The sequence below is a fragment of the Schistosoma haematobium genome, chromosome 6 (assembly GCF_000699445.3).
Source record: "Schistosoma haematobium chromosome 6, whole genome shotgun sequence".
In the NCBI taxonomy this organism is placed as follows: domain Eukaryota; kingdom Metazoa; phylum Platyhelminthes; class Trematoda; order Strigeidida; family Schistosomatidae; genus Schistosoma; species Schistosoma haematobium.
This window is the reverse complement of record NC_067201.1, coordinates 20,443,370-20,456,302: the sequence shown is the minus strand read 5'-3', so window position 1 is coordinate 20,456,302 and position 12,933 is coordinate 20,443,370. Positions and strand designations below refer to the sequence as shown.

Here is a 12,933-nt window from a genome sequence, read left to right as displayed (position 1 = left end):
AGTACCAGACAAAGCTTATGGACAAATTTGTCTCTAATCAGAAAAGCTTATTCCGTTATGCAGCCTCTCTTCGTCAAGCCAAAACTGGAGTTTCCCAACTGCTAGGTCTAAACGGCCCGACCAACGACGATGGCGACGCCGCTAACGTTTTTGCTGAACAATACTCTCGGACATTTCAACCGACCCACATAAACTATACTGACGAAAGCTTCGTCTGCAACTCCTAAGGACTTTCCTAGGTGAACCTGAGCGCTGACTTGATGTTCCGGAAACTGTAGCACTTAAGAATTGACACTTCTCCTGGCCCGGATATGGTTCATTCTGTCATACTGATGGAAGCAGCTCCAATCCTGGCAACGCCGCTTGGCGTGATGTTCTCACACTCGCTAAGCCGAGGAAAACTACCGGAAAATTGGAAGCTGGCTCACATCACACCAGTTTTCAAAGGAGGTCGACGCAGCGAACCTTCAAGTTACCGACCGGTGGCTCTTCTCTCAATACCATAAAAATATTATGGCGTCCCTGGTATGCGATGGTATATATGACTATTTACTGTCCTTACATTTCTTCTCACCCCAACAGCATGGTTTCAGGAAGTGTTACTCTTGTATAACCAATCTGCTGACTGCGGTGGACAGCTGGACAAGCATCCTCGATCACAAGGGGAAGGTTGATATCATCTACCTAGATTTCTCAAAAGCTTTTGATCAGGTTAACCACACATGTCTTATCAGTAAGCTCAAACAATTGGGTATCAGACCACCTCTAATCGGTTGGCTCACTTCATACCTGAAAAATCGACATTTTAGGGTCAGGGTTAATTTCACTTTATGTCAGGCTATGGAATGTTCTAGTGGGGTCCCCCAGGGTTCAGTACTGGGACCTTTTCTCTTCTTGATCTATATAAATTATCTTTCTCATCAGGTAACGTCAGGCTTATTACTTTTTGCCGACGACGTGAAACTTTGGAGAGAGAGATACTCAAACAAGACGATATACAGGCACTTCAGGAGGATCCGACTCGACCTCAAAGTTGGGCATACGATAACGGACTTACATTTAACACTTCATAGTGTAAAGTAGTCCATCTGCGACATGTCGCAGACTACAGTTATAACTTAGGAAACTCCTCTCTAGTAGTATCCCGAGTCGAAAAAGATTTACGAGTCCTGGTGCCTTTCGATTTAAAGTCTTATGCTCACTGTGACAAAAGTGCCTTCTGAGCAAACCTTGCACTGGTAACATTGAAGCGCACTTTTGGCCAGCTTGATGGAAGAACTTTCCATATTATCTTCAATAGTTTTATTCGTCCCCATTTAGAGTACGGAAACATAGCATTTCCTCCCTCACTCCAAAAGGATAAGGACACCCTGGAGCGTATCCGACGGCGAGCCACGAAATCAGGACTCAAATTCAAACCTTATGAAGAGCACCTACAATCACTTAACCTTTGCCCATTAGAGTACAGACGTCTTAGAGGTGACCTTCTGATGGCTTACAGTAGCCTTAACACTTCTGGACATCCTCTCAAACACCTACTTAAGCTTGGTTCCAACACTAACCTATGGGGTGACACCCAAAAACTGGAGACGCAACAACTTCTACTCCTTAAGAGTTGTCAAATGCTGGAATTCGCTGCCGGCCGAGCTAGTCTAAGAGACTTCCCAGGAGTCCTTTAAGAGGCAACTTGATCTATACTTAAGGACTAAGGATAGTATCACACTATGATTTACTATTTTCTTTTCCTCTTTTATTGTTAACATACCTAGGTTCCTTCCTAAAGGTTTTGGTGATCCCCTGATACTAGACACGGAAGCCTGTTAAACGAAAGCTTCTTCTATTCTGTCCACAACCATTTGAACCACAACTTGAACCATTTCGCCTCGGCCCTATTTCTCAGACGCTAATGATCTGCAATTTATAAAAGAGGAATTGCTGGACTATAATTTAATCCCTCGTTAGATTATGAGATCAGATGGTTCTAAGATTTAGGTCTTATCGCTTGTCGTGCGAAGGGTTGCTCATGATGTTCACGAATATTGTGACTTACGAAATGATACCAAGAGAATGTACCATAGGTTTTCACTTTCGCTATTAATTTTCAGACATCGTCGCTGAATGTTAACTGATGAACAACTGTTATCATGTGCGAGCATCTGAACCTTGCGATCTTTATCAATAAGTTTGTAATTATTCGTTTATTTTGGTATCGACAGTCGATAGTGTTCTTCCATGTAGTGACCCCCACTTCCAGCCACAGAACATATTAATTACGCCTAAAATACCAGACCTAGAAATGCAGCTTTTGTCATTTTAATGAGACTTTGGGTACTGTATAGCTGAGGGAGGAAGAAGATGACGTCTAGGAAGAATGGTATATAGGGCAGCTGACCGATAGGTGGAATATGAAGACTAGGTATAATCTGAGCAGTTTACGAACTAAAAGTAGATAACTAGTAGATCAGAAATTTCGAAACGTCAAGTGTTTCTAATAGGCTAGATAGAAAACGAAAAATAGAATTTTGAAACAATTGAATCTCTCTTTTCGGTTCCTACAGTCAGTTTTCCAAAATCGCGGTATGCTTGAGTCACCCGCAACCGTAGCTTCTGCAACTCAAAGGTTGGTCCCTAGAAGGCAAACAATTGAAGATGCTTATTCACCACCAGCAAATTTCTTAGAGATTGATGTGTGCAACCCTCTCACTCACGAGGATGGTAAAGACCGCTTCACAGACTATGAAGTTAGTCTTAGAGTACGTAAATTTCTGTAGTCATCGTAGTTTTCTGTAGACAAATTTACCTATATTTGCACACAAAGAGTCTTCGGTGCGTCGGAGGTATAGTGATTTCAAATGGCTTCGTGACGAGCTAGACCGTGAAAGCAAGGTATGTAGCTTATCTATTTAATCTACCTGTCGATTTTGGGGTGGATTTTTATCGATTTTTTTGAGGGAACTCTAACAGAAAACTTTAGTGGGTTTTGGCTAAATGCCTGGAAATTTCACCTGGTCCGGATTTTTTTCTCCAGGATTCTCAATTACTTCGGAGAAGTCCATCTAAGTCCTTTGATTAAACCCCAAAAATTCCTCAAGATTTCTGGTTAAGTGTATGGACCCAATTGAAAACTATCTTGAACTTTCTCAGCACATTAAACGTCTCTCTTTTTGATTCGTAGTTTATTTCGCAAACATGACGCAATTCTAAGACGGTTGCGCCACTTTTCTCTACGTCAACGTGTCTGTCGTCGCACACAGGCGTTGCGCGCGGAAATAAGTGATTCTTAGAAGACAGTATAAGATGAACATGCAATCAAAGTCTATTAACGTCATCGAAGTGGTTCTATCTTGTCTAAACGTAATAAAACCTATATGTAAGCGTACCCATGGTTCGAAAATTCGGTGCGTTATAAATAGGATTATGTATTACATGTATATATATTTTTCTCAGGAATAATTCATTTCCTCATGTTTTTATTTGGGATGGAGTTGTTGGTGTGCTTGTCATGTAGAATTCAAAATTCCGTTAAGTGTTCTACAAACAGAAAAGTTATTCTTCGATGTAATAAACGTGCTAATAATAGACCAACAAATACCTAGTGTTACAACAAACATCGAAATCTACGCCTTCCGAGTTTATAGTGCCACGTGAAATGTAGGTTACGTACGAAAGGTAGATTTCCGCTCAGTTAAAAATATTAGTCAGGTCCTTAAGTACTTGTAAATATATCTGAAAAGGTAATATAATTTAATTAGTAATTTAAAGATAAACCTTTCTCAAAAAGAAATGGAAATGTATACACATATTTGCTATTACATTTAAACCTTACTAATCTTGCCTTTATTCCTTGCATCGTTCATAACCATAGAATGTAACTAAAGCGATTACTGCATAGTAGGCTAACCCGTCGTCTTTCGCTTATTGAATCACTGGTGAAAACTCAATCCACCAACTGTATTTTTAACAGGTATACAACATGGAAAGTATAGGGATCAGCGTTTTTTCTTCTACCCAGCCTCGTTCTCCCTACTTGTTTATGATTAAATTTATGGTTTAGAAGTATGCAAGTTTTGAAATGGGAATATACCAAACTAGGTTCTCATTTTGTATTTCAACAGATTGTTGTTCCTCGATTACCAAGTAAGGCATGGAAACGCCAGTTACCTTTTCGGGCAGACAAAGGTATATTTGATGAAGATTTCATCGAGGAGCGACGAAAAGGACTAGAAAACTTTATTAACAAGTATGTTTATCTTTACATTTGCTTTTTCAAATATGTTTTTTTCTTGGAAAGCCATTTTTACTAGATTAAAATACTTTATCAATAAGATTATTTGGCAAATTAGGTTTGGTCTGTCCGATAATCAAAATTCATGGTCGAAGACAAGTGATTTAACTCACAATTACTTGGAGTGAGGTGGACGCATTTTTTCCAATCCTCATTGAACTTCAGTGATACTCTATACAATTACATCTCTGTGCTAATGTGGTATGGCAACTGAAAATGATGTACAAACGTACGAAGTTCTATGTTGTTGCTGGCTGACTGACTGACTCTATACTTTCAAGTCCTTTACTTCATTTCTTATTTCTGAACCACGCCATTTATGTTTACTCTTGAACAATCATATGTTTATTGTATTTATTTGAACACAAACATTGGTACAAGGGGTACCAAATGCATATATGCCACAAAATAACAATGAGGTCGTGAAGAAACAACGAATGGAGGTTGAGTATAATGAAAAGACGAGCAACAATGAACAAAAATTAGTGTATGAGAGTGAAATAATAGTGGGAGAAACAGTTCAGCTGGGAAAAAATACAACTAGAAAGGATTTTTTGAGTTAAAGAAGTTACTTTCACTTTAATGAAGGAAGTAAAAATAAATTTACTACAGGATCATCACGGGCTTCTATTCTGAGCCATTTCTGATGACGTCTCAAGTCACCATGTTGTACCATCTCTAGGATCCCGACCAGGAAGTCGTAAAGGTTCGACAGACGTCAGTCCTGTACAGCTTTCTTTCATACCACCACACCATTTCCTACACTGACCACCTCTCCACTTTCTCCAACCAGTCCCAGCGTCGGCAAATAAGGCACGATGTGGAACTGTCTAGGATGACATTCGTAAGGCATATCCAAGCTAATGAAGTCAATGTTTCAAGATGGTGACACCAATTGCATTATCGTCTCTGTGCCCGAACACGCGATGCCGAACCTATGCATTACAAACATGGTGTTTCCACTGGATGTTATCAGTCCTCCGGAGACAGCAAAGATCAAACACAGTCGTCTAACATCCTCAAATTTGAGAGGACAAGCTTCACATGCATAGAGCAAAATTGCTTTCATGGTCGCGTTGTAGATCCTCCTTTTACAGCCAGAATAACCACGAAAGTGCCAACGATGATCCTCATTGACGTAAGCCTCTCCGGCTTTTACTATACGTGAATTGATCTCATCACTCACGCCACCACCATCACTTATGTAGCTACTCAGGTGCACAAACTTCTCGACAACTTCTATCTGCTCACTACCCAGAGTGAGCGCAGGTTCAGGGTCGTGACAGCCTTATAAAAGTACTTTGCACTTCGAAGGTGCGATGCACATACCATACCTACGGACACTAATTGCCAACTGACTAAGTGCGGATTGCATGGATTGGGCATTATCGCACACTAAGACAGTATCATTTGCATACTCAAGGTCGAGAAGTTTTTCTCCAGGCAACAGATCCGCACTAACACTAACGCCAGCAAAATCAGACGATGCCACATGGTCCCCGGATGAACGCGCGCGAAACAAGCCCTTTGAAGCGACAAATGGAATGCGAATTTGTGGTGCTTTACTAGAGTTTTGAATACAGGTCTCGGATAGACAAAAGACATCAATGTTGAGACTTTCTAAAGACAACCAACCCTATATGTCGGTCGATCTGCATTAGTGAGCGAACGTTGAAGGTAGCCAGTTTGAATGGTATACGCGGTTTCGGAAAGGCTAGTTCGGTTTTTGTAGTTGGTAGTAACATTCAACTTCTGACCAGTCAGTGACTTGAAATCGTTTAGATAGGACATAATTTCCACCACAGGCAAACTACTGTATAAGTCAAAAAATAAAATAATGCACAAAAGGAGAATGAAAGGTCTATTCAGGTGATGTAGTGTAAAAAAGTAATAACGAATGTTACCGAATGATTGTGAACTTGATTTGCCTGAACGCGAATTGAAGCGAGGGTAGTTTCTTTCAGTTGTAATCATCATTCGGTTTGTGTGAGGGTCGGAATACTGCTCAGGCGCCCAAACAAGATCAGGTGACTTTCATAGGGAGTCACACCCGGAGCCTATAGGTCTAATCCACAAGGCTGTGGAGCAACTTTAGGAAGTGCTGTCCCATGGTTGCTAATGTCCAGCAATAGGTTCATACGCCATTTGTTCTCTCAGGATATTGGAGTCCATGTGCATGATTGGTTTGGAACCAAGGTTTTCTAACTCCCCTAGATTGATCCTCCATATCGACCAACTCGGTTAATATATCGGACATTTGTTTTCCGTTCAGTCTCGAAGTAAAACACCTTTGATTAACAAAGATCCATTGCCCTATTGTAAGATTAGGAATTTGTTTCAGGTTCTACACAACGAAATTCTTCCAAAAAATTGATATGTGACTGATATCAGGTTGATATCTTTTGTGCACTCGTATTTCGTATGTCTGATACTACTATTTTTTTTTCATTAAAATATAAATAGTTCATTTTCAAACTATTGATTTTCTTTTCAATTTAACTCAATAGTGTATAAACTTGTGTTAATAACTAAGTGATAATTAAATTTCATTGTATTACCCTATTTTGATACTAACAAGTACTATTTTTGTTTCCTGTTTTAACTTGTGTATACAAGGAAAGAAGTAATTCTACTTGGATATATTCATTATTATTTTAACTCAATATGTTTACATCTTGTTAATTGATTAATAATTATCATTTGACCGATGTACATACTATAGAGATGTTGAACGAAGAACAAAGAATGTGGCTTAGTCATTAGGTTACGTGTCAAAATTTTGATAAATGTATAAATTAATTGAATTTTAATTCTACAACTTAATAGCTAAAGTTTGTGTCTTCAATTGATTTTCTAACCATTGTTTCCTTTTTTCCAAATGCCTTAGTTCGACCAAGGGTGGGGAGGGTCCACTCTCTCTCTCTCTCTCGAAATACCCTCATATGGTCACTGACAGGGATGTTCTATTTAATGCCTTTTCGTGGCAGGGGTGTTGTTTACGAAATTGAGAGAATGAAAAGCCTATATCCACACATCAAATTGTTTTGGTGGATATTGAGGATCAAGCTGGGGGAGTTAAAAAAAACCTTGGTTCCAAACCAATGGTGCGCATGGACTCCAATATCCTGAGGGAACAAATGGTGTATAAACCTATTGTTGGTCACCGGCTACCATGGTACAGTACTTCCTAAAGTTGTTCCACCACCTTATGGGTGTGAACCCCTGAGAAAGTCGCCTGGTTCTGTTTAGGCACCTAGGCTGTATCCCAGTCCACTCACAAATCGCATGGTGATTTCTTTCTGTGGTGACCCTTTTTACAAACGTTTATGTGTTTAAACAGACAAAAAATATGATGTCCACTTATTTTCAACCGATTATTTTTTCGAAACACATTTCAATAGTGTTTCTTACAGATGGTATAAAACTAAAAAGAGTGGGTGCGCACTGCTGAGGAGTCTCACAATAGGACGAAACGGTCGTCTAGTGTTTCCAGATCTTCCATAGTAGTTTAACTTCCATTGACCCATGGTCTCAACAATTTACTACACTCTCCACAAAACCCCTTCTGATATATTGTATATATTGATTAGTTGGGTCATTAATGTTTTATTTTTAATGACAGTTTTATTATTAATAATTATAATCCATACTGCAAAATGATAGTTGTCACGAGGTAGACAACAGATAATCATCGGATTATTTTGATGATTTATTCATGACATTTGATTAAGTTTATTACAGAAAAGATTATGTAATACATGTTAAATTAAATTCGAATTGTTTTAGAATCAAATATTAGATATTGTGTACTATATGTATGTTTAGTAAGCAGGAACTAATGATATTGCAGAATATATATATAGATTAGACTTTAACTTAACAAATGAGTTGTGTGTGTGTGTGTGTGTCAAGAATTAATTTCTTAATAGGGAAGCTAATTTAACACTTCTAACTGTTCATTTCAATCTAATCTACAGTGTTTGTTACCTTATAATGAATTGAAAAGTGTTTACATTAAAGGTTTTATTGATTCACCCATTTGAATCAAGGAGAAAGATATCATAAAAGATAGAAACACATCACTATAAACAAAGTCCCATAGTTAGATGAAATAGTCATGTTTTGCTTCCAGATTTCGAATGGTTTTTATAACCTAGGTTAGTTCGTGATCTTAATAAAATCAAACAATCTCCCTAACCCAATACTGGTAATTATCATGTACTCACTAGTGATTAACTTTAAAAGGGAATTCCCGGAATTCTAGTGTGTAGCAGTAACTAGTGTATTTCAGCTGTGTTGGGTGTGAGCAAATTACTCACCAAAGAGATTAGAAGAGGGTCACACAATCTCATGGATTGATTGAGGTTAGACATTAACATCGTTGGATACTGGCGTTCGTGTGCAAGACTGAGTGTCCTGCACTCGATTTCTGGTTGTGGGGTCGCGGATGCACACTGCTGCGGAGTCATATACTAGGACAAAACGGCTATTCAGCGCCTACAGGTCCTCAATAGTTGTCCAAGTTAAATCGGTTCGTGACCTCAATAATATAAACGAATATTTAAATAGGTTTATAATAGTGTATCTATGTTACCGTTCTTCATATTATACAACCCAATAACTTCCTAATATACTGAAAGTCCTATCCAGTAAAATAATAGTTTCTTATCTTTTTTGAGGTAACTAACCGAGTCTTAATGTTTACACTGAAACTTTTTATATTGGTATATTTGACACTAAATATTTAATATTTGGCTAATTTTTGATTGAAAACGTACACTCGCTTACAATTGTGTCATTCAATTCCATTTTATAATTTAGTCAGATATAAGTAGGACCTGGCATGAATAAGCATCTGTCCAAGTTGCTAACTGATGTGATGTGGTTTAGTTTGACTTACCCGTTCCCAGAATCAAGCTCGTGCTGAACCTAATAAATTGTCACCGTTATACATAAAGTAACGTGTATCATGTCCACATGTGCTAGAGTATGTGTAATTTATTTATTTAAATACATAAACATTGGTACAAGTAGGTACCAAACAGACATGCGCCACATAAATCATTCGGTTTGTGTGAAGGCTGGGATACTGTCCGGGTACCCAAACCGAAGTAGGTGGTTTTCTTAGGGAACACACCCGGGCCTTCGACCTAAAAGTATGATCCACAAGGCAGTGAAGCAACGTCAGGAGATGCAGTCCCATTGTAGCCAGTGACCAACAATAGGTTCATACGCCATTTTTTCATTCAGAATACTGGAGCCCATGTGCACCATTGGTTTGGAATGAGGGTTTTCCAACTCCTATTGGTGGATCCTCCATATTCACTAACCCAGTTAAAGCGCCGGACATTCACTTTTCGTCTTCTCAATTTCGTAAACGACAGTAATCTTATGAGATTGCAGTGAGTAGGACTTGTGTGGCAGTGGTTGTATGCACGTGGCTATGTGAGAGGATTTCTAGAGGGTGAGCTAACTCTCTCAAATCTCGGTCGTACCAGGGCATTTGAGGATAAAGTATGTGTAAACTATGCATACATTTGTCAGTAGTAATGAGTGGGTTTCTTCTGAAGTTATATGAATTCCAGTTGTTTGTGTATAATTTGTTTCATTTTCCTAATACTATATACTTTCTTATTTCGTGTGTTTTTATAATTTGACTAAGTTTTGTTCGTTTTTTATCTCTCCATTTCTTTCAAGGGTTGCTGGACATCCATTAGCTCAAAATGAAAAATGTTTACATATGTTTCTTCAAGAAAAAGTCATTGATCGTAACTGTAGACTTGGAAAATTACGTAATATCTGAAGTAATAAATTTATGAAATCAATTAATTATTACGTAATATGATTGTCGCTGTTGATTATATCAGATAGATTGGAGATATTGTCAAATAACCTGGTGGTGCTTATATTCTCTTTCACTTTCACTTCTCACGTTATCACTAGCTCTTTTTTCTGCTATTATCATTGACTTTGTCATTACTTGTATATTTTCTTATAATAATATATCTTCTTTTACAGTCATATTCATGTGCTTGTTCAGCTTTTTCAAAATTATATTTCCCCCAAACATTTCCTTGTTGTTCTCATGGACAAACTACATCACATTCATAAAACGCTAATATATTGTTAGTAATAAAGGATTAATCATTCGATCAGTTCTCTATTTTATCAACGAGTATCATTAACAGTTTGCATATACATGTATGTATGTATGTGTGTGTGTGTATTCATTCGCTTGTCTCTAGGATCATTAGTCAATGTACTAATCATTGTTTACGTATTGATATATTGTGATTCGTTGACTACTTTACTAATAAATATAATGATGAACAATTGCTTTTCAATATATATGGACGTTTATCATTACTTTGTTCTAATCTGATTTGCTTTATTTGATTTAGTTTCATGATCTTTAACTTATCGTCTCTTTTATGCATCTAATTCATTTCATCGGATCACACTATTCATACATGTATGAATGCACTTATACACATATATATGTGTGTAAAATGTTATTGTCATAGTGTTATAATGATTATTAATGAAGCGGAAATTTTATTGTTGTGATAAATGTGATTTTCTTTTCCCTCAGTGTTTTTCTTTTGGAGTTCGGTTCATACCAGGGTCAAGGGTGCGTCTTGTAGTTGTCAAGTTTGTCATGGTATCGATTGTCTACCTAAGATATGGTTGTGGTATAATCTACACATTGAACTGTCTCCACAAAATTCCTCTACTAAAATCAGTGACTGAACTTAGTATAAAGAAAGAAGAGGGCAGTTACTCGATTTGATTGTGTTCAGATGATTCCAACCGATCTAAAAGATTTGAACGACGTTTTCTGTATATCAAGATTGAATTACTAAACTCAATGAAATTGAGAAGTAACCGCTTTGATCACATTAATTTATCTTCTTGTGTCAACCTATTGTAATACTTCTCACGTAAATTTGTCATTCACAACATCACTGGATAATCTTTAAGAACTTATCTTACCTCTCCCCCCCCAGTATAATCGTATATAATTGTTTTCGGAACTGTTCAACATTCGATATATTCATCATTAGTACTGGATAGCCTGTTAATTAACAAGTAATTCCTAAAAGCTTTAATAGGGTGTATGAGTCGTTTTTAAAATTGTGGTATTCGAACTAGATTTAAAATTAATATCACGTCTGAGTGAAAAGTCTTTTAATTTTGAGCATCAGAAATTGGTGATAGAACATCTTATTTCCTGAATCGAAATAGTGTTTTGAACATGAATGAAAAATTCACAATTCCTTTATGAAGAAATCATTTACATGAATATACTTCAGAATAAATTTCTTGGCCTTAAGCTCCATTATCAGTTTATTTTATTTATTTAATGGAACACTTAAGTATTGATACAACGAGGCACCGAATACATATGTGCTAAACAAGTCACTTGATTTGTGTGTGTGTGGGCTGAGATGCTGTCCGGGTGCCCAAACTGAAGCAAGTGGTTTTCTGAGGGGACCACACCCCGAGTCTTTTACCCAAAGGTCTGATCCACAATGCAGTGGAGCAACGTTAGGGGATGCAGTTCAATGGTAACCGGTGACCAACGATTGGTTCATACGTGATTTGTTCCTTCAGGATCCTGGATTTCATTTGCACCATTGGTTTGAAATGAGGGTTTTCTAACTGCTCTAGGCGGATCCACCAACTCGGTTAAAGCTCCGGACATTCGCTTTCCGTCCTCTCAATTTCGTAAACGACAGTAATCACATGAGACGGCAGTGAGGAGGAGTTCCCTGACAGTGGTTCCATGCACGTGGCCATGTGAGAGCATTCTGAGAGGGAGAGGTGACTATCGCCACCCTTTTCCTCAGACTTTTCACTTAGACGTGATATTAATTTTAAATCCAGTTTGAATACCACAATTTTAAAAACGACTCATACACCCTATTAAAGCTTTTAGGAATTACTTGTTAATTAACAGGCTATCCAGTACTAATGATGAATATATCGAATGTTGAACAGTTCCGAAAACAATTATATACGATTATACTGGAGGGGGGAGGTAAGATAACTTCTTAAAGATTATCCAGGTCATTTGGGTTTTAAGTATACAAATTTAGTGTAGTCTAACAGTTAATTTTTGTCAATAATTTATAATGATTTATTCGATTCATTGTTTAGAAACACGTATTCTATAGAATGTTTATAATTTTATAATCAGTATAATTAAAGCTTACATTATGATTGAGATTTATAATAATCTAATGAAAATTAAATAATTTCAAAGCCAATATTTTCGTCTATGCGAGATATTCATCAGTTTTACATGTCATAGATGTATTATAAGATTGAATTGAGGAATTAAAGGTCTGGAGGTGAAGATACCACAAGTATTTGTAGTTTGACAACATTCTAACCAGTAATACTTTCTATGATTGAATCGTGCCTACCTAGTAAAATCAAAAGTCAGCAGCGAATAGATTCGAACATAATATTTGAAAGGTTATCAATATATCGAGGAGTGACTAATGTATACTGGCTAGCGGTTGCAGAAGTTGAGCACAGCGTTCTCACTCGTGATCTGGTACGGATGCGTGACCGAGCGCTTTCAGCTAGGTGGGTTCATTAAAACTAATGTGGTCAGCATCAAGTGCCGAAGACTTACGGAT

General features: G+C 37.5%; 1 protein-coding gene across 1 annotated transcript; it reads left to right on the top strand.

The window, feature by feature from the left end:
• Nucleotides 1–2,568: 2,568 nt before the first annotated feature.
• On the top strand, nt 2,569–10,860 carry SNX3 (Sorting nexin-3). Its single transcript, XM_012938581.3, has 4 exons — nt 2,569–2,753; nt 2,791–2,886; nt 4,116–4,240; nt 9,983–10,860. Exons 1-4 carry the CDS (start codon nt 2,580–2,582, stop codon nt 10,086–10,088), a joined length of 501 nt encoding a protein of 166 aa, XP_012794035.3. The 5' UTR covers nt 2,569–2,579; the 3' UTR covers nt 10,089–10,860.
• Nucleotides 10,861–12,933: the final 2,073 nt, after the last annotated feature.